Genomic DNA, 23239 nt, shown 5'->3' on the forward strand with positions numbered 1-23239 from the left:
TATTATAAACTATATTTTTTCCTAACTCGTTGCTAAATTTATTACGGTGTCATGGTATGATACTGAATGGTACAGTGTAGGTATCTAATGGGTAGAGACCTTTATTCGAGTTCAAAAAAGCATTACTCATGAGAATCATACCTGTATACAGAGATCTTAATGAACGTGGCAAAAAACGGAGTCATCTTGCAAAATTTTACTTTTTACAGCCGTGAATTTAGCTATTTGTATATTTTTATTTTTATTTTTAGTTTTAGCTTTAGCTAGAAGTAATAATGTTATGCTATAAATAAAATAATCCGCCCTTGTGCAAACGTTACCCACGTAACTTTTCATTAATTCTGCCTAAAGGTTGCCTGGAAGAGATCGCTCTGAAGCGATAAGGCCCCCTATTGAATACCTTGGAAATCTATATACCTCTGTTTTCTGTACTGCTTACTATGTGTTGGTGTTCAATAAAGAGTCATTGTATTGTATTGTATTGTATTGTAACCCACGTTCATTAAGAACTTTGTCGTTGTCGCACTATACATATTTACATGCAGTTAAGGCCATGGAATGATAGGTACTATCAGCCAAATATGTGGTCTACCACCATAAAGTTGATAATCGTTTGCATGTCATAAAACAATAATGCCAATAGACGTGCTGTCAACTTGAAAGTTCGACTTTAGCAACATATTAATTTGATAGAAACTTGTTTAAAAATTTAAAGACCACTTATTTGGCTGATGGTACTATTAAGATAAGAATAGGTAATTGAGAGATGTGTATTTAATAAAAAAATCGTTCTTATAGTTTGTTTGTTTTTTACAATTAAGTATTCTCCGGTTTCTACCCGACAAATGCAAAGCCAAAGAGAAGATTTATGGTTTTAGCAGTTTTTATGTGTAGGTAGGTACATACATATATAAAAAAAAATATCACGGGACAATTCACACCAAATGACCTAGTCCCAAAGTAAGCTTAGCAAAGCTTGTGTTATGGGTACTAAGTAACGGACAAATATAATTATATAGATAGATACATATCTACTTAAATACATATTAAACACCCAAGACCCGAGAACAAACATTCGTACTTTTCATACAAATATCTGCCCCGCCACGGGAATCGAACCCGGGACCTCAAGCTTCTTAGTCAGGTTCTCTAACCACTAGGCCATCTGGTCGTCAATCCAATAGTATTAACTATGTATACCTACCTATATTGAAAGAGGTAGGTGTTAGCAGCGAAAAAATCAAAAACCGATTAACGAACTACGATTTATGTATCTGATTTTTTTTTATATTGTTTCAGAAATTCCTGGCCAAGTCCCGAACCCGGGACCTTAAGCTTCGTAGTCAGGTTCTCTAACCACTAGGCCATCTGGTCGTCTAAATATGTCGTCTATTATGTCTTTACGTCTAGAAACTTTTTGATATTTGCTTCTGCGGAAACGGAACAGTATTTAATTTTATGTATATATAGACCACCAAACTCGAGTATTCCTTTGTTTATAAATACTATGGAAGATGTTCTAAGGAAATCAGTAAAACGTAATAAAGCGCTGGTGGTCTGCGGGGACTTTAATATCGATATTTTATCACAATCCGTTGAAAAAGACCAGTTTATTTCTGTTCTAAAATCTTTTAATTTAAATTTCTTATTTAATGAACCCACCAGAGTCACAACCACTTCGGCCACATGTATTGACAACATTTGGTTAACTTGTAAGTATTTAGAAAAAGCTGTTATCAGTGGAGTACGATCGGATCACAAAGCTCAAACAGTGAAGTTACCTCGGGCTAGAGGCGGTGTTAATCAAACCATAGAAATTAGGCCGTTGAACAAACAAAGACTTGACCGTCTCAAAACAAACATCGCGCAAAAAGTAAACAATTTAAAAGTAAATACTAAAAATCCAAACGAAAATTTCAAGATATTGTTAAATACTGTATGCGAGGAATACGATAAAACGTGTAGTAAAAAACGTATTAAAATAGGAAACAAACTATCATTCAATGAATGGGCTACACCCGGAATACGTAGGAGTAGGGACGTCTTATATGATCTTTATGATAAGAAATCGTGTACCACTGATGAACGTTTCCACCAGTATGTCAGGGATTATTCAAAATTATTCAAAATTATATGTAATAAAGCAAAAGCAGCCCATGTAACTAATAAAATTAAGTCCTCTGATGATAAAATTAAAACAGTTTGGAAAATTATAAATACTGAAACCGGTCGACGTAAGAACGCGGAGTCCTCTATATCATTAAAGATTAACAACGTTTTAGAAACGGACGCGGTTAAAGTAGCTAACGAGTTTAATACCTACTTCTCTAAAATCCCCATCGAAACGACAAAATGTCTCGCGTCTTCCTCAAAGTTAGCTGAATCGCTCTTAAAACAAAATGTATCTATTCCAAACTTAAGTAATTTTAAATTCACGCATGTCTCTCCCTGTGACATCATTAAGACTTTTAGATTATTGAAAGTAAAAAAAACGGAAGACTTGTGGGGCGTCTCAGTTAAGGTTCTACATTCCATTTTAGATGTCGTTGCTCCAACTTTAGCATTTATATTTAATAGCTGTATAGATGAAGGCGTATTTCCAGATTTGATGAAATATAGTAAAGTAGTTCCTATTTTTAAATCAGGTGATAAAGATAATCCCTCTGATTATCGTCCTGTGTCCATCCTATCAGCGTTTAGCAAAATATTCGAAAAAATAATGCTGACGCAAATGATCTCGCATTTTAATACCCATAAAATCATGCATCCACAGCAGTTCGGATTCACAAAAGGCAGGTCTACTACAGACGCGGGTCATAGTTTAGTTAAATTCATATTGCAAGCTTGGGAGGAATCACATGACGCTATAGGTGTATTCTGCGACCTTTCGAAAGCTTTTGATTGTGTGGATCATGATACTTTAATTTGTAAGTTAAATTTTTATGGCATTCGTGGCCTCGCTTTAGAACTCATTAAATCTTACCTCACACAAAGAAAGCAAAAGGTAGCGATTAACGGAACGGTATCGGAGGGATCTGTGGTCGAAATGGGAGTGCCTCAAGGATCCATTCTTGCCCCATTCCTGTATCTTATTTATGTAAATGACCTTACTTATATGGTAAGCCAAAAGTCGGGTATAGTTATGTTTGCTGACGACACGTCTTTACTGTTCAAGGTTAGTAGAAAAGATACCGACTTCATTGAGCCCAATGAAACCCTGTCCGTGATATCCGCATGGTTTGCTGCCAATAATTTGTTACTAAATCCTAAGAAACTAAATGTATTAAATTCTCGTTGATAAATTCATCTAGCTCGAATTCAGTTTCTAATATAAAGTTAAATGGTCAAACTATTGAATTTGTAAAATCAACAGTATTTTTAGGAATAACGCTCGATTCTAAACTACAGTGGGGACCTCACGTCACAGCAATCGCGGGTAGATTGAGCTCTGCTGCTTTTGCAGTTTGGAAAATACGGCAGCTAACCGATGTGGCGACGGCACGGTTGGTGTATTTTGCTTACTTTAATAGCATTATTTCGTACGGCCTTATTTTATGGGGATCTGCTGCAGACATTGAGTCAATTTTTATCTTACAAAAGAGAGCAATTAGAGCAATTTATAATTTGAAGACGCGTGAATCTTTAAGATCTTTTTTAAGGAAACAGATATCCTAACCCTGCCGTCGCTTTATGTTTTTGAAATAATCATGTATGTTAGGAAGAACATATGTGATTTCCCACTAACGTCGATAAGCCAAAGGCTACTAGAAACACAGGGAAGCTTAAAGTTCCATCTTACAGACTGGCTAAAACCAAAAAGTCTTTTCTGGGAAATTGCATACGTTTTTATAATAAAATTCCAAAAAATATTACAAATGAAACGGATACAAAATTCAGATCTATTGTAAGAAGACATTAATATCAAAGGCGTATTATAAAGTTAATGATTATATCATGGACAGGGATATTTGGAAATAATTCCGATCCGCATTAGCGATCCCTTCAAATAGCGAACCTACTGTGTTAAAAATAAAGTTGTGTTAAATACTTGTGATGTATACATATCATTTAATAATATTGTAAATCTGTTTTAAAAAAAAATATATACCTCGTTGAGTTTCTTGCCGGATTCTTCTCAGCAGAGGTTTTTCCGAACCGGTGGTGGATTTTTTTTGACATTCATAAGTGCTTGTTATGGCCTAAATTGAATAAAGATATTTTGACTTTGACTTTGACTTGATAAAATCTTACATAATAAAGATTATAAATGAAGTACCTTTACTCTTGTAATGAACAGATCATTTTTTAAAAGCCGTATTCGCATCGCACGTCAATATTGTTTAGTAAAATCAATCCCTGAGAAAGGCGGGATGTTACCATGCATTTTTCCTGTAAAGATCGTAGAAAAGAATTTCGGACAAGAATATTTTCCTGTTTCATTTCCAGAGCGCGCAATCTTCCGCTTCCGGGTAATTAACTTATTTTTTATTTGATTAGATTGGAACTATACGTACTTTTTAAACGCAAAATCACCCCTGCTCTAAATTCAAATATCAGAGCGAGACACCGAACAATGACAACAGCACGATTGTGTGACCTGCCAGTCATAAAGGCAACCCCAAGTCAGGATGACAAAAGGTAATCAGTGCCATTCTGAAATGGCCATAAATTAAAAAGTAAAAGCGCCTCCCCTCGCATGTCACTCGGCAACCAATCGGCGCGCTCCGTGACAGTGACGTCACGGCTAGGAACAGATTCAAAGATGGCACCGTTTGTTATTATTATCCGGTATAGTTTCCCCCTCTGGATTTTTATAACAATGGGATGTTTGGTATGATAGCTTGATCGTTGAAGTCGAATTGTCTGTTGATGATGGGTCTGATGAATATTAATAATAGATATGGTAAAATTAGAGTGCAAAATGTGGATCATTTTATAATAATACCGCCTGCAATTTTAATTGGGATTTACTTTTTTTTTAAACCAAAAAGTCTGGTTTTCGTCGTTAGTTTGTCTTTAGATCAAATCAATCATCTTAAATCGATATCTAAACATCGCAAGCATACTTAGATTATAATCAGCCTTAACATTTACCTAAACCAGTGAAAAAGAGATTTAAAAACACAAACACAACCTAATTTAAAACAGTGTAATCGATTCTACTCTCGATTCTTGCAGACTACTTTCTGGTTTTAGTTACATATTTAATTAACACTTGGTAACATCCCTCTTTTTGCCTCGGGAGGGGGTTAAAAATATATCTGAAAGACGTTATAAATAGAGCCAACATTTGGCTAGATTTTACGCAAATACCTACCCTTGTAGTTAATGAAAAACCGCAGCAGCGTTGCCCGCAAAAGCATTACTGAAATGAGCTTATCACCAGCCCTTAGAGATGCCCCCTCCCTTTTTCATCCCTGCGCGGTGCGCGCGCGTCACTCTAACAACCGCCTTTGACGTAAACAGTTTTATTGACAATTATTTTCGAACTCTTCCAAATTCGAAATTAGTACATCGAATCCCGATTTTTAATGGCCAGTGTTTTTAGCGCCATATTTCTTTTTTATTGATTTTTAAAGTGTTCGAATTCGTCTTTTAGTGTATGTGTATATAGTGATGTGCTAATGGTCAAATGTAAGTATATTTTTTTTGATATAGGTACTATTTTGACTATAGCGATCTCTTGTTCTCTTGAATTGCATTGCGAACTAAATATTGCTTTAATTTTTGCGATGATTCTGCCATATGTCCATATATTTTAATATTCTTTCACTTTACTAAAAACCAAGAAATAATAATTTTTGTCGGTGTTTCTATTGAAATTATACCTACATACTTAGATAGTTTTTTTACGCTTATTAAGATACAAATTATTGAGATGAATTTAGATATTTTTAACCTCCGACGCAAACAGACGGGTGTTACAAATTTTACGCCAATATCTGTCTGTCTGTATGTCTGTGGCATCGTAGCACTCAAACCGATGGACCTATATATTTCAATGTGTTTTTTTTCAAGAATTTCTTTGCGTGGTTTTAGCTCAGTTTAATTAAAATCGGTTCGTCTTTTTTGAAATATTGAACTTTGTTATGACAATGGGGGACGACTTTTCTAACTTTTCTTGGCTTATTAACTTACTAGCTTTTGCCCGCGGCTTCGCTGGTCCCTTGGAAATTGTGCATTTTTCCGGGATACAAAGTAGCTTATGTCACTCTCTGGCCCATAAACTATCTCTATAACAAAAATCACGTCGATCCGTCGCTCCGTTTCGACGTAAAAGACGGACACACGTACAAACATACAAACACTTTCACATTATTATATCAAATACGGATAATCGTATAAATTTTTAATTTTAATTTACAAGGAAAGCTCTATTACCAATATCTCTTTACTCTGAGAGATGGCGTTATGTTTGTTGAATAAGTACTTAAGCAATTACTTACATTTATAGGTAGACAACATGTGTATATCTGTATTATTCACGGATATATTTAAACGACTCTCATAATTTTCGCAAGTCATAATGTAATATTTGTCATAACTTTTGTTATTCATTGTTTTCCCGTCGAAAAAATATTTTTTTTGCAATTATTAAATAAGTATCTTGTAGAATAATAGTTCAGGTTAGGTTTTTTTATAACAATTTTGAACAATTATACATTCAGAGAAAAAAAAATGACAAACATAACATTAAGAATTGCGACAATTATGAGTCGATATGGACCCATTTATTAGACATTCTATTATTCACACGCTCAAGTATCTCTACGTAACGTCGTAGCATCGCGTAGGCGACTACGAGACGTGTAGAGGCTTTTGCAAGGTCTTAAGTCAAAGGATCTATGCATCGTTACTAGTGTCAAGTCTCATATACATATAGATAATATTATACGAATGTTAATTTTACGAATATTAATAATTTATTAATAATACGAATATTATTTATTAAGTTACGAGTACATACCCGTGCGGTGTCGGGTTAATTACACCTCACATTTTTTCCGTGGATGTCGTAAGAGGCGACTGAGGATATAGGTTAAGGTATACTGTAGGCGACAGGCTAGCCACCTGTCACTATTGTACCGTTTTTGTCAAACGTAAAACCTAAAATTGCTAAAAGTGGCTCCGAAGCGGTAACGTTTCGTGTGCTCTGCCTAGACTGCCTACGCCATTTGGGAATACAGGCGTGATGTTTGTGTGTGGTTTCGAACGCTGAATTTTATTCAGATAGTGTAGGAATCTATAATATATATGTCGGCAGCCGATCGTAAAATCCGCCAGATCAGGAAATTCTTAGGCAATATCATAAAATGACGCCATTTCATGGTATGCCTAAAAGTTGGCCAGGCATATCACGATGTGCCTGAGAAACAATACGGCAGATCGATTAGAGCAACGCATTCGTCGATATTCCTAGCTTTATACCGGGCGCATCGTGATATGCCGAAAAAACATTTAGGTACGATGAGCGAAGCGAGCGTGGTTAGTATGATTTGTGACTTTTGTGACCACAAGTCACAACGCACGAGCCGAGCGACATGGTGGCGTTTCATGATATGCCTAGGAATTTCATGATCTGCCTAAACGTCACCAGGCGAATCGTTATATACCTACATATGTCGGATGTCCCTTAGCCGACGATATACCTAGGAATTTCGTGATTTGGTGGATTTTACGATCGGCCGCCGACATAATACAAAAACTACTAATAATTTAATAACGCCAATGCGTTATTACTAAAATATTAGTAGCATTATCGTATTCGTGTAGTATTTATTGCTAAAGCATAGCTGTGCGATGAAATCGAACCTTTCGGCCCCAACGGCCATTATGTTAAAGCTAAACTAATTCTAAAATTACCTCGGATAAGTAGTCAGCAAAAAAAAAACTAAAAAGTTCAAAACAAAGTCTAATGGTGATTTTCCACCGGCGAGACGAGACGAGACGAGGCGAGACTAGACGAGGCGAGACGAGAATTGAAATTTGTATGCAATCTCGCGCGCCCGCCGCGAACAGCGTTCGGGCCGTCGCCATACAAATTTCAATTCTCGTCTCGTCTCGCCTCGTCGTTAGAAAACCAACTTAATAGTCGAGAACTCTGTTAACTAACTTAAAGTTCAACAGTCGGGACCCATTAAAAATGTGACCAGCTCTAAAATTCAAAGTACTTAACACTGGCAGACGGGTAAAAAAAACGTATATTTTTTAAGAAAATCTTATTCTAAATTTGACTTGAATTTTACTCTAGTTTAGACCTCCTCATCGTCTGCGTGGTGGTCCCAACCGGCGACGTCAACTGCCTTCACTGGAGTATGCGGGCGAGAACCCTTGAGCTATAGAGATATAGTTCCATGTAATACGACACCTACCAAAGCGAGGAGCTAAAAAACTTTGAAACAAAAGATGTTTAAAAATAATTCGAAATATTTAGAGAGAGTGAAACGACATCGTATAGTATAAATTGGGCCCTACTCAGCATAGTGTGGCAAGACGCAAGGCTGGTTTTCAGTGGGACCAATTTTAAAACTAAACACAACAAAAAGTTGGAGTACCCCCGACTTTGTCACTTCAAAGTTCAATATCTCTAAAACGGCTGAACCGATTTTGATGAAAGATGTCTAAGAACCATTGCTGGAAAACCTGCTTTAAAATAAAAAACCGAATCGGTCTACCCGTTTAAGAGCTACGGTGCCATAGACAGACACATAGACAGATAGACAAAGGGACACACATAGCGGTCAAACTTATAACAGCCCACTTTTTGCGTCGGGGGTTAAAAAACACAACTGTCGCGACACGAACGCCGGTGGAAAGCCAAGTAAATAGTTAAACACGGGCCTAAAGAATCCAACTCGGAAAAATAGAAATAGAATTCATTTATTCGTGACAAAGTAGCGTAGCATAACAAAAAGATATTAAAAATTGAAGAATGCTTTACCTATGTCACGAAATTGTCCCAAATCAGCAAAAATTGCCGGTCTTGCGAAAGGCGCTGTTCTTCCTTTGCTTGTTCTCGGATTGGTACTGTTTGGAAAACTTAGTGATGTCTTTTCGTCCAATATTGCTCAGTTATTCAGACTACGGCTTTCAACCAGTGTGGGTTGCCGATGCCTATGGCTTTGACAGATGAGACTGTGGGCCTCTTGGAGAGGCTCAGGGTGCTACCACGAAATTTGAAAATCGAATTTCGTATTGTACCGTCCCCCTCACACTCGTATTAAATAATATTAGCGTCAGCGGAACGGCAAGACACGAAGTTCGAGTTTTGCACTTCGTAGTGGTAACCATCATTTGGATAAAAATGTTTCAACAAACAATTCAACTCTTTATTTGACAAACCATCATTATAACAAATCATTATGTACTTGGCAAACTATTCATTTATTATTTTCGTCACTTGGCAAAACCGTTTATCAAATCAACGTTGGGCCAAAAACCATTTAATAAAATGCATCATTTGGTAACACTTTATTTCATAATAACAATAGGTAAGTAGTGGTGCATGTAGCTCAGGTTAACTTGTTTTTGAAATAGGTTAGCTTACACTTTAGGTTAGAACTGAGACCCGAAGAAAAACTATTTAACTTCTGCACGGTACAGTTGGTTAGGTTAGGTTAGAACTACGATCCTAAGAAAAAACGGACTGCTGCACCGCATGGGTCGCAGTTATAATCTAACCTACGTACCTACTGACAGTCGGTTAGCTTAAGTTAGAACATGTTATTCTAAAATAACTGTCGGAAATAAAATAAAACAGTTTTATGTAGATAAACTTAAACTTATATGTATAGCTCCTTGGCCGATTTTGTAAAATTAATTCAACACGGCGAAGTCGCGGACGGAAAGCTAGTAATGTAGGTATACCTATACTTGTATATATGCATGCAAAATTACAGCTTCCTAGCGGTACAGTCTCTAAACTAAGGCACGGACAGACGGACGGACATAGCGAAACTATAAGTACCTATTCCTTGTAAGTAGTGTTTCGGGAAACTAAAAGTCATTTTGGAAAAAAAAAAACTCTTCAAACGTACTTACATCAAACTGCAATTACAACTCCCGTTCGGTAGCTAGCGTTAAATTAATTCCATATTGAAAACGATAAACATTCGTTAATGTTAAAATTAATTTTCACTTACTTGTGAAGCCGTTAAAGTTGTTTATTAATGTGTTTCGGACACGGGTACTGGAAGTTAATCTATGTCGCGAGTTGCCGGGGAAAATACGCAGTGAAAACTGACTGACTTTTCCGGTAGGTAGCCCAAATTTTTATTGATTACTTGAGTTCACCCGCGGCTTCGCACGCGTAAACTATTCGATCTGGTACAATTGAAATTCCGGGATTTTACAAAATTCCACTGGGAATTCCCAAAATTTATATCGTGGTCTTAATTAAGGCTGTGTTAAGAACACTGTCAAGACTCTAAGCCCCGCGGTTGAAATTAAAATATTTTATACCTATCCCGTGGGAATATCTGGATAAAAAGTAGCCTATGTGTTATTCCAGAGGTTTAGCTACATACATACCAAACTTCATGACTCTAAGCCCAGCGATTGTATCCATTTTCCGTAGGAATATTGGGATAAAAAGTATCCTATGTTTTAATCCAGGCTATAAACTAACTTTTGCCAAATTTCACACAAATCCGTAGAGCCGTTTTAGCATGTCTTCACAACAGTAACAAACATACATAGAGTTTAAAGACAGACGACGTAGATATTTTTTGGGAGTTTCTAAATAAGGATAGTAAACTAGTAGTGAACAAGCCATTTTTTTACTGAAATTGAGAGGTAAAGTTGGTTGATATCAATCATCATCATTTTAAACTGGAGAACATCAAGAACTTGAATTAGGTATGCGTGAAAAATGCTGAAAATTTGCATGAAAACTGTTAAAACGTCAAATTTAAAACTTTTCTGTTTTTTTTATTTTTACACACACACACACACACACACACACACACACACACACACACACACACACACACACACACACATCACGCCTGTATTCCCAAATGGGGTAGGCAGAGCACACGAAACGTTACCGCTTCGGAGCCATATAATTAGCAATTGACAAAAACGGTACAGTGGATATGTTATTCTAACCCGACACCACACTGGTGTTTTATTTTTAAATCGACAGAAAATAATAATAAGGTATATATTTAAAAATAGTCCACGTCAACAATGGTAGGTATTACTAAATATTCATTACTAAAATCGTGCCTTTCATGAATCTAAATATTTTTACATACTTATCTAATCGGAAAAAGACCTTTTTTTACATCCACTGAGGTAACTGGACAGTAGATATTTAAATTTAGATGCTATATACTAGCTGTTGCACGCGACTCTGTCCGAGCAGAAATCGTTTATTCGGAAATTCCGGAACAAAGCTATCCTATTATGTCCTTTCCTATCTTAAACTAACTATACTTAACGGATACCAAAAAAACACGATGTATACCTAGGACCGAATTTCATCTAAATCGGTTCAGCGGTTTAGACGCGAAAAGGCAACAAACAAATAGACTTACAAAAAAATATAACAAAAAAACTAATTTTTATTAGTGGGATTGTTTTGGTAATGAGTTATTCTACCCAGAAATATTGCTAATGTTATATTACGCAAATATACAGATAATCCGGTGTCTAGTTAGTTATCATCCTACTTCTGGGCACAGGCTTCTTCTCAGATAGAGTTAACAATCGTGAAAATTTAATAATTAATTGAGGTCAAATATTCACCAATAAACTCATAACAGCTGCGGAATATCGCCACAATGCAAAGAATGCGAGCATCCCAAACATCCCGTCACAAACTGTTTTTTGCCCGTCGATGCTTTTGCTTTGCGATGTTATTATCTAAAGGGCACCGGGCCCCCAGGGCCACAAAAGAGGCCCAGATTATCCCCACATAATTACCTGTTTTACAAAGTCCTACCGAAATGTTTTTGCTAAACATCTGACCGGCTACTGGTTGACGCAAACTCCTCTGTTCATGTTCCCGGAATATTGCTGCCTTAGTGACGCTTTAACTTTGAAGTTAATCCACCGCTTCTTAACGATGTTTTGTTTGAGTGTTTACTTAGTCACTTTTACTTTGTCAGTTTTTGTCTGAATGGTTCGTCTTGGCCTGCTGCCAAATATGCCGAGAATTTCAAGTGTCACAATTTATAATACTTTCAAATTACTAAATAATGCTTATGCCGTACGTAAAGGTCGGCACAGACCAATTACTCTCCTTGAGCCGTTGACACTCATGGACGGTCATGATCATAGCTGGTCATCTGATATAGGATGTATTATATCGTATCATCTGATACCCAGCGGCCAGCATGCTCTCTCGCCTCCCTCTAATATTAAAAAAAATGACAGTAAAATTCTGACAGCAGCACAGGAATCATTATCATCAGCCGTTGAACAACGGTTTTCCCCTGAGAACGCCATAATGAATGACAACTCGCCACTTGCACCGGTTGCCAGCAACTCCCGCGTATGGTCAGTCCACCTAGTGGGCGGCCTGCCAACGCTTCTTCTTCCGGTTTGTGGTCGCCACTTGTCGGTGACTTACGTTTTTCGGCGAATTTCCACGAAGACTATCCGTATCATGTGACATAACATGTGATCGCTTTTACATGTGGCTTCTTTCGCATTTGAATTGAAATTTCGGGTCTTCGCTAAAATTCTGCGCTTAATGTGACCTTGAATATGTACATACCTACATATTTCAACGATTAATCTATTGCACGGTCATATTAGTGCTTATTTAATTAAGAACAACTTCTGAAGCAGTGCCTGTGCCTTGTTCCAAATATAATCAAAATAAATTTTTCAATTAATCTTTTTTAACAAAAGCATAAAGCAGAGCTAAAAGACGTTAATTGTTGTACAACGAAACATTGCGCTCACACGCAGCAAGTGCTAGAGTTAGGGTCAGAAGCACACTCGAAGCAATGGCCTACCGCAGGAACAATACACGCACGAGCACCACTTACCTTTGTAATTTAAAGATGTCAAAGGCAACAATAGCATTATTTCTAAGGAATTACAGTTGTTGCGAATCTTTATTGATTATTTTTCTCAAGTAGACTTGCGGTTTCTTCGTTCAGTTCGTGTGAACCGACTTTATGCGAGTTTTTTAAAGTTTTTGTTTTTTTTTTCAGTTTACTGGCCAGTATGGAAATGCAATCGTTGCCGACTTCTTCGAGTAAGTATTTTAATTTTGTATTTGAAATAAATGAAATGATCATAAACTTAAAAAATATTTTTTGCATATTTAAAAGCACCAGAATATTCAAAGACCAAATTAGTTACTTAAGTTAATCACCAATTAAATAGTCACTACATCTCAGCAAGCAAATTAATTCTCGATAGTTTAGGAGGAACAAACTTAAAACTTTGGATACGAGGGATAATAGTCGGTTAAAAATATCTCGCATTAGGTATTCGGTATTTTGGGTGGTACATTGTGAGTATTTTTTGGCAACTATTTAAATAATTACAAGCTTTTAATTACTTACCCTGTTTGTTGTTGTCAAAGTCAAAGTCAAAATATCCGTATTCAATTTAGACTTGTGATGTATAGATATCATTTAATAATATTGTAAATCTGTTTAAAAAATATATACCTCGTGCGGAGTTTCTTGTCGGATTCTTCTCAAGAGAGGTTTTTCCGAACCGGTGGTAGATTTTTTTTGACATTAATAAGTGCTCGTTATAGCCTAAATTGAATAAAGTTTTTTTGACTTTGACTTTGACTTTATGAATGTCAAAATAAAATCTACCGCCGGTTGTTGTTGTTGGGTAAAATTTTGACCTACTTCCAGTGGTCGTATTGAATTACGAGTAAGTATGTAAGTTGAATACCTACTTATATTAAATATTTATAATTATTATTATAATATATTAGGTATAATATAATATAATTTTTATACTTATGCATATATTATAGTTTGTATTAAAATGATTTTTAACAGAAACTTATTTTATAATATTTGATTATGCTACACATATTACACGAGTATGAGAATTGCCCGTTTGAGCGATAGCGCAGAAAACCTAACTAAATCTAGATACACATTTTGTAACAGATATACACATTTCCGTGGGAATTTATAGAAATTCCGAAATTTCAATGCAAAATCTCGATCTTATGTTCCACATGAGCGGGTAAAAGTATGTACAGATCTATGTACTTATTGCGTTATGTTTTTCCATCATATTTTGTCGCTGTCTCAATTAGCTGCAGTACTTTACGATGGCAAAACATTATTCACTAAGCTAGCCGTTGCCCGCGAATCCGTCCACGTTGAATTCGTTTATCGCTATGCCGCGGGAACTGTGCAATTTTCCGGGATAAAATCTTATCCTATGTCCTTCCCCGGGACTCAAACTACCTGTATAGTGAATTTTATCTAATGGGTTCAAATTACAAAGAATCAAACAGACTTAAAAACTTTTGCATTTATAGTAACATTGGGATATCCGTAATTTAACAGATGACACGAGTGCATAAAACTCCACGTGACCTTCGTTATGGGGGTGGCGGTATAAAACTATAGGTTCGTGTTGGCGCTAGTGAAAGCCGTGGGAACTCGCGACAAATTAGCCATGTCTCGTTATCCTTCCCACCTTTAGAACTACCGACAATAACAGTTAATAGGGAGGACTCTAATTAGAAGGATCAGTGCACGAATATGCCTATGTATACACTGAAAAAAAAAAGGATAGCTGAACTAGTTTGGCTACTTGACGTTTACCCTAAATTTACTAATAAGGAACCAAAATTATGCTAATATTGCAAAACTGGTTTTGTAATCATCACCTAACTTTTAGCTACTAGTAGGCCTTAGTTTTGTAGTCACTCTAGTTATGTTACAAGCAACATTTTTTTTTGTTACTGTTAGAAAATCTTCTTTTTTTTTCAGTGACACGCGACTTCACACGCGTAAAACAGAAGCAGCAGTTTCTTTCCCAGAAATTAAATTGTGATTTATATTGAAGCTGCGTTAAAAAACAATCATGCCGAATTTCATGACCCTAAACTGAGCGATTGAGATTCCGAGATTTTATTTCGATTCCTTTAGGAATATCGGGACAAAAGGTAGCCTATGTGCTATTTAGACTCATAAAGTATAGAAATTTCATGGTTAAACCACGGTTAAGTAATGAAAAATATATTTATCATTATACCTACCCTTTTACCAAGGATGCGTAGCGATGTTTCGTGTCCATGATACGCTGCGTCATTTATTTAGCCATGAACATTACAAATTATTAATCATCACATCGATACGAGGGAATTCTCTCACAGCCATACAGCCAATCAGTCACTCATCTAACACGCAACGGCAATGATGCTCCCGCGCAGTTCCCACATCTAAAAGATCACGCGGAATATTTAAAATAAATTAATACTAGTCGAATTACAAACTTATTAATGCACCCCGAAGTGGCGCTTTTTAGTAACACCCCTTTGGAGTCAGTGTGGGGTTGGGGAGTTTTAATTTTTGTCCGGTGTATAGTTTGGAATGGTCGACGCGCACGCAACGTTTGGACACAGGTGACCGGTCACACGGCGGTGATGAGATACCATCGACAAGGATGATTAGGGTTTGTTTATGGGCTAATAATGAGCTTTTTGAATTTGGAACGATTTTTAATGGCTGGGGGAGTTTGTAACGGTTTAAATATAGGTTTAACCTTACACCTATAATACTGCCGCGCTCAGGAACTGCCATTCTTATAACTGAAATTACCTTGATAATGATTCAGATAAAATACACACGGTCACTTGCTGAATTTAGTTAAAAATACATAACTGTCAAGATTAAGCCAGGTTTAACGATTAAATCTTTTTTTCTGCAGGACTGTCTTGGTACTTATGTAGTCTTAGTGTGCTTTGATACTACAAAACATTACATAAAATACATATTTATCTCTGGCCTGACAATATTTCTAAAGGATATTTACTTTAGGGCCACTTGTATCTCAGGGTTATAAAATGTATTCACAACCCCAAATTAAGGTTGATAGTTCCATGCCTTTGTACTTTGGACACTACTTAACCCAGGTTAGTAGTTAATTACCTCTGTATTAGAATAGGTACCTAGTAAGGTAGTAGATTTGTTCCACAAAAAACGCTAGCGTTATTTCACTTTAAAATCATTACCCGCTACAATAAAATTAAACTCAAATATAAACGAAAAAAACTTGAATAGATATGTGGGTAATAACAACAACACATTGACAAACTACTCTTCCAAAACAAACATCAAAATCCATCCCATCCCTACGACAACCGACAGCTGATTCACAACACATAACTTCATCAAAAATCAATTCCATAACTCTATTCAACACTCCTTATTTAGTACCTACTCAAGTATGTAAGGAACTGTCATTATCCTCGAATTTCGAATCCGACTTACCTTTTGAGTATTGTCTATGGACAGTTTACTTTTTCTTTTTGAACCAGACACCGCGCTTCCTGCCAGCAAGTGCGTATTATTCGTCTCATTCAATGGCAGTGCCTTTGTGCCTTTTCGACTAAAAGACTTAGTATGAATAAAGACGTATATTATATTGTGCTAAACGGTGCCGTGGGATAGAATGGAGATAAAAAGTTCACTGGATGTTTTTGCTTGCCGAAGTTAGTTTTTTTTTAAGATATCGTATAGTTCGGTTTCGTATTTGAGTTAGTCTTATTGCTGAGTTTATTAAACTGTTCGTTTTTAAATAACTTTTTTATGTTTTTTTTGTCACGGACTTGTAAACAATAAACGCACTAGTCGAAGAAGCACAAACTCACTCTATGCAAAGTTGCAAAAGTGTCCGTTGAAAAATATGAGTAGCAAAGGATAAATTTAAGATAAACACAGTAAAAAGACTGAATAATGTTTTTAACAGATCACGAAAAAGAATCACCGTTCATTCATATTTTCTGCCATCAGTTACTTTATGGCAAAAATCTATGGTAAAACTCTTAATTTCGTTCGTTGCTGTTTCGTTTCGTTTAATTCTTCAGCGACGAAGCACAAGTTGTATGTAACGCTGTGTTGAAACCGCATCGCAGCGTTAAGAAGATCATGACATGATCAAGAGATCCTAGCTTTAACCAGCATTTATTCTTCAACTCATAAGTACCAAACCCTCTTGACAAAGAACTAACTAAAAGAGCATTACTAATTACCCAGGGGCTGTTCATTCGACGTTTATCGACGCTTCATACCAAGAGGGTCGTTTGCCGACGAACAGACGAGCGATTCTCTGTTCACTGCGCGGTCGACACTCTTACCTTAGAGAGAATAGCTAGCAATACACGCAATGTATTAGCAAAATATTCGTCGCGTCGTTTGCCCACATAGTAAGAGCTGGGTGGAGTTATAGGGCGGAGTCTTACCCCCTGTGATTGTGTTCATATAATTGTGACACTTTGGGACGGTTTGATTTATGACTGGCCATTGAGAACGTTATGTGGCATTTGAGGGTTATTAGTTAATTGCTGTCGACAATAGACGATTGAGTAGGTATAGGAAAATCGGCCAAGTGAGAGTGGATCAGGCATTAAAAAGGGTTCCATAGTCGAAATGAAATTAAAATGTAGATACTTATAGCCTCCTGTCCTGCCCCCAGTGTCCTATTTATAAGGCCTTATCGTTTATTGTAAATTGACATCGAACTCTTTCATAAGTGACATAAAGTTTCATGTTCATGAAACAAAAAAATATGGCCTGGGCAGCAGGAGGATAGGTACGTCCCAAAACGATCGCTTAGCGTCATATCTCAGTATCTAAGTAACTGTAGATAAACATAAGGGATCTATATTGAATCCAAAGCAGGCTCGTCGGATTTTTCGTTGCAAAACATTTATGACATAAATAAATATAGGGTCACATCTTAGACGCGTTTTCCCGCTAGAAACTTAGCATCGTGCATATTTTTTTCCAAAAAGATCTGCTGAGCTTGATTATTTTTCTCATTTCGAAGCTGTCTACCAAATCTGACTAAGCCAGCGTGAGATGTCTCATCCAATGGCGTAGCGTGGGTATCAGCTGCTGAAAATTTTGCTGCCCTCTTATTTAGATTTAAAAAAAAGTATAGTACTTATACAAGATTTCATTCTTGTACCATTCATTTATAGAAATGGGATTCCCCGATTTCCTCACAGAAAATTTCGTTTATCTCTAATCGTTCTATCGGTCCGAATCGTAGGTGCGACAAAACTGTGAAATATAATATGTATTATTTATTATCTAGATATTATTATGCGATAAAGCCTTTATTTATAACAATATACAATAAAACACAAACATTAAACATTAAATATGACTATTTACAAAAAATATCTAACCTAGCCTAACCTATAAGTAAAAAATCCTTCCTAGCTCACCGTCGCTGTTCATTGTGCCCAGAAGGCTGGCTGCATTCCCGCGTTGTATTGCAAGGCTAATCCTTTGTCCGAAATAGCTGCCAGCCCTCTGGTCACCTGAAACATCAATGAGGCGCGCGGATATCTCTTTCGCAATATCGCGTGTGCCTGGCCCCCACGGCCCTAGGGTCTCAACACCATACGGCGCAAAAATATAGCCCTCCCCAAAGGGCTGCATATTTGCACCGTTTGAGCTGTTCCGCTGTTGCTGCTGCGTCGCCGGCCATGGAGGACGTCGCTGGGATGTGTGAAGGAGCTAGCGTGTCCACGCAGGTGGCGTCCCATACAAGTGTCCTACCTATATTATTCAGTATTATTTATTATGGAATTTTGTCGGCCCCCTCAAAATTGCCACGCTATGCCACTAGCCCCAACATCTTTCTTCTTCTTCCGCCAGGCCGTATTCTCTACGACGTGCCTTGCGCTGTGTGCCGCGACCACTCCTCCGGGAAGCACTACGGCGTGTTCGCCTGCGACGGCTGCGCGGGATTCTTCAAGCGGTCGGTGCGGCGCGACCGCCGGTATGCGTGTAAAGCGCGGAGCCCTGGTGCATGCGTGGTGGACAAGGCGCACAGGAACCAGTGCCGCGCCTGCAGGCTGGCTAAGTGCTTTGATGCTGGGATGAACAAGGATGGTTAGTAGCCACAAGCCTAGGCTTGACTTGGAATCACACTTGCTTCGCATACTTATTTCTGTCTGACACACACAGGGTATAGGATGAGGGTAGAATCAGACGGTCATTTGCGACGGCACAATAACTAATAATAGAAATATCTATTATTGTATGTATTTCTCTTCTGATCGACCTTTCGTCTTTTTGCTATTAATGCGCGTGTATATTTTGTGTTTTTATAAGTTTGAGCAAGTTTTCGTAAACCACAAGAGTGAGATATAACCTAATCATTTTTAAACCATGCCTTTTTCACTCACATCTCTTTAATTTTTGAGCAATTTTAGGTAATGGCTATTGCAATAATGATATCATTAAATCTGTCAATACAAAACCCAATGTTCATTTGATGCCTTTAATAATAAATTGCAATTATTCTTTGTTCTCCAACAGCGGTCCAACACGAACGGGGTCCTCGCAATTCAACCATCAGGCGGCAAATGGCACTTTTCCTCAAAGACCCGTCGATGCCGCCTTCGGATATCACAATGACACCACCAATTCTAGATCTCGCTCTACCAAAACACAGCATGATACCTCCAGCTCCCATGACGTTGTTCCATCCATACCCGTATAACAGACTGAACATGTTGCCTTTAAGCCACTGCCCGTCAAAACCACCTTCACCACCGCCTATAACAGCAACTTTGCTGTCCCCTTCTAACCCTGAGGCTATATGCGAGGCAGCAGCAAGACTCCTCTTTATGAACGTAAAATGGGCCAAAAACGTTCCAGCCTTTACCACCCTATCTCTATCCGACCGTCTCCTCCTATTAGAAGAATCATGGCGTGACCTCTTTGTTATAGGCTCAGCGCAATTCCTATACCCTTTAGACTTGAAGGTCTTGGAGAACTCTAGAACCAATTTGAAGGATGTTGAATTATTTGAAAAAGCGTTAGAGGAATTGGCAAGGATCCGACCGGATAGCAATGAGTTTGCGTGCTTGAGAGCCATCGTGCTGTTTAAGACGGTTAGCGAGAAGTCTGAAGGTGCGAATGAGTTGAGGAGGCTACAGGATCTGCCGGCGGTGGCTGCGTTGCAGGACCATTCACAAGCCGTGCTGAATGAGGTAAGAAAGTGTACGAGCCATCAATTATAGAGAAGATATCAATATTTTAACCAATTTACTAATGTCAATTCTGATATATGTACCTTTAAAAGAACCACTATGCCACTTTGAATGATTGGCTACAGACAATTCACAGCCAAGCGCTAGAGCTTCAGACTAGAAATTTAGCAGATATAGTTCTGGATCGTGGTGGCCTAGTGGTTTACGCTATGGCCTTTCACGGAGAGGATCGTGTTTCGACTTTTCGAAAGCCATGTGCGAAATTAGGTACAGCTTTTGCTTTACGGTAGCTTTGTCTCTATGGGACTGAGGAAAACAATTTTGAGTTTGACCACGAGGAATCGCATTTCCACATGGCCAAACCAGTTTGGCAAATCAGTTTAACCACGAGGAAAAAGGGTGACGGCATGAGCCAAAGAAATTCTGAACTCTACCTAATGCTTGCTAAGTAATCTCATAGCTTGCTCGACATTTTCACGTTTATTTGAGCAACTCTGAACATGTAGAACAATAAAAGATTTATTTCGGTAGCGTTTAAAGATAGACCTTTAGTTGCCAGAGATTTACCGGTGTCTTCTCTTCCAGTACACTTCGAGAAGTTTCCCTCTCGACCCTTCTCGCTGCAGTCAGCTTCTGCAGCTGCTGCCAGTCATGAAGAGCGTGCCCAGCGACACCATAGTAGAGCTTTTCTTCAGGGCCACCATAGGGGACATACCCATAGAAAGGATTATAAGCGACATGTATAGAACCGGCAAGGATACCGTGTAGTACTAACGTCTCTTAGGTCTTAGTGCACCATTAAATGTGATGCGGATAATAACTGTTGGAACTATTGCCTTCATAAGGCAAAAGGCGGTAGTTGAAATAAAAATTAGTTAACAGATTTTAAATTTACATTCCATTATTAAATATCAGTTATTTCTAATTAGTATAATACTATTATATTACCCCCTTATTTATGAATAATTGTAAGAAAGGCGCCCATCATTTTACTTGCGGGATAAAGAGTTTGATCATTGATCATTTTTTACAGATGAATAGAAATAGAAAAGTTAAGCTTCGCTTGCATCTAACGAAGACAAAATATTAAAATGTAAAATAACAGATTAATGGAGTAAATAGGTACATTATTATTTATTTTATATTTAAGTCTACTTATAAATATCTTGTGGAGTAGTCTAAGGAGTAGGTAGTTTTAAGGCAAAATGAATCCCGGCTCTACTAAATGATGATGATGATGTTTATTTGTTTATTATTAAATAACGCCAAAATAAGGCCATAGTTAGAATTTATCGGTTTACTATAGTAACGGGGAATAGGTACGTCTAGTCAAAAGTTATTTAATTGTCTACCAGATAACTTTTTTGTATTCCTAGTAGGCCGCCATCAGATGTTTCGGAGCGCCCAAGGTGTTCTCTATTATTTAGGATTTTTCATGTTTCGATATTTTTGATCTGATCACCTTGGTTGCTCCGAAACATCTGATGGCGACTGTACTGTTTAAAGGGATTAAAGATAAAAATGTATTTTCGACAATAATAAATATACTTATGTAATTTGTAGTAGAATCAGCTGTACTTAGAAAACCCTTAAGAGAGTGCCTTAATAAGTAGGTACCTTTGTACAGTCAACGTTAAATAGTTTGTGACACCAAAGTGGCCGAAAAGGAAAACCACCTTGTTCGGACTGTTCCAAAGAAAAGTTGCGAATGATTTATTTGGTAATAAACTATTTAATACTGTCTGTAATATCAGTAAGTACATATCGTATAATGTAAGTAAGACACAGCTTTTGTTTAGAATCTGTGTTTCCTGAATTACTTAGTTATAAAAGAATTATATATGTGGTCTGACCTAAGTATGTAAGTACGGCTAGAGTAACATTCCTTTTTGATCTAATATAATAATTATTTTATCACTAAGCTTATGGTGTAAAATATTAGCAAACTAATAAGTTAAGTAAAATAATTACATAAACAAACTATCTTTTTTTTACTTTCTAATACCTGTAACAATACAAGTTAATACTTAACTTGGGTGTGATATAGTGATTGTAAAAAAAAATGTGCGAGTTTTCTTGCTGACTGTACCTACGTGTATTGTCATTTAAATCACATACCTACGTACCTACATCATCATGTTGGCCTATATTACGTCTTACTGTACTGTAGGGCATAGGCCTCCTCACAGAATGAGAGTGGTAGAGCAAGTTCCCACGTGGGCCCAGTGCGGAATGAGAACTAACACACCATTGAATTCCTTTGCAGATGTGTCTAGGTTTTCTCACGATGATTCTTTCAGCATAGAATTCATTAAGTTTTAACAAAAAAGTAAAACCGACGACGAAAGATAGAAAAATATTTTCAAGGGTTTTGTAGTCGGTTCCATTTTTTGTTATTTTTTTGTTGTTTTTTTGGAGTCGGTTTTACTTTTTTGCTAAAAATTTTCTTTATTTCTCACTTTTTAGTGATTCTTAGCCAAAGTACATCTTACAACGTTTCCATTTAGCCCAAACACGACTTATAGTTACGTTGTTTTATAACAGAGTTCCGTTGCCTACCTTCTGGCTTCAGCATCAGATCAGGTCGAAAGAATCATTAACTTAAAGCTTCCTCTTAGTCGCTTATCTAGGTATATTAATCATGATCGTTTATAGACGAGCGAGCATTACTAGCTTTAATGAGTTCCATTGGTCATCTACGGTCTTCTTCATCAGGTCCAGTTTACCAAATGATACTTTCTGAATGTAAATGCTCATCTTAATGCTTAAAATGCCAAAATCGACATGCCGGTGTGCCTATAAAATTTGAGGTTTGCCCTCGATTTCCCTAGGATCCCATCATCAGATCTTGACTTGGTGACAATGGGATTACCTCAGAAAAATACTCTGTCGAATAAAAAAAGAATTTTGAAAATCGGTCCACAATTGACTGACTAATCGGTGAACATACATAAAAAAAATATACAAACATTGGAACATAGAACCTCCTCCTTTTTTGAAGTCGTTAAAAAATTCCAGATGTAATTTCGCACGTAAATTCCGAAGAACTCAGAGATGCGAGGC

The 23239-nt window shown here is 37.2% G+C and overlaps 1 protein-coding gene across 2 annotated transcripts; it reads left to right on the forward strand.

The window, feature by feature from the left end:
• Positions 1-5475: 5475 nt before the first annotated feature.
• On the forward strand, positions 5476-22040 carry tll (nuclear receptor subfamily 2 group E member tailless). 2 transcript variants are annotated; one of them, XM_074100066.1, is made up of 5 exons: positions 5476-5634; positions 13170-13213; positions 18834-19070; positions 19500-20176; positions 20762-22040. In XM_074100066.1, the coding sequence occupies exons 2-5, from the start codon at positions 13183-13185 to the stop codon at positions 20942-20944; spliced, it is 1128 nt and encodes a 375-aa protein (XP_073956167.1). In that variant the 5' UTR covers positions 5476-5634; positions 13170-13182; the 3' UTR covers positions 20945-22040. The 2 variants fall into 2 exon arrangements, with proteins under 2 accessions (XP_073956167.1, XP_073956161.1); XM_074100060.1 differs by lacking the exon at positions 5476-5634 and adding an exon at positions 10184-10255.
• Positions 22041-23239: the final 1199 nt, after the last annotated feature.

This window comes from Choristoneura fumiferana, chromosome Z (assembly GCF_025370935.1).
Source record: "Choristoneura fumiferana chromosome Z, NRCan_CFum_1, whole genome shotgun sequence".
Classification (NCBI taxonomy): domain Eukaryota; kingdom Metazoa; phylum Arthropoda; class Insecta; order Lepidoptera; family Tortricidae; genus Choristoneura; species Choristoneura fumiferana.

What these genes read in the sequence shown, in the direction of transcription:
- tll (XM_074100066.1), top strand. Translation starts at nt 13,183, where the DNA reads ATGGAAATGCAATCGTTGCCGACTTCTTCGA. An exon ending in TGCTGGGATGAACAAGGATG is followed by an intron (nt 19,071 to 19,499) that starts GTTAGTAGCCAC and finishes GTTCTCCAACAG; the next exon opens with CGGTCCAACACGAACGGGGT. An exon ending in CACAAGCCGTGCTGAATGAG is followed by an intron (nt 20,177 to 20,761) that starts GTAAGAAAGTGT and finishes CTTCTCTTCCAG; the next exon opens with TACACTTCGAGAAGTTTCCC.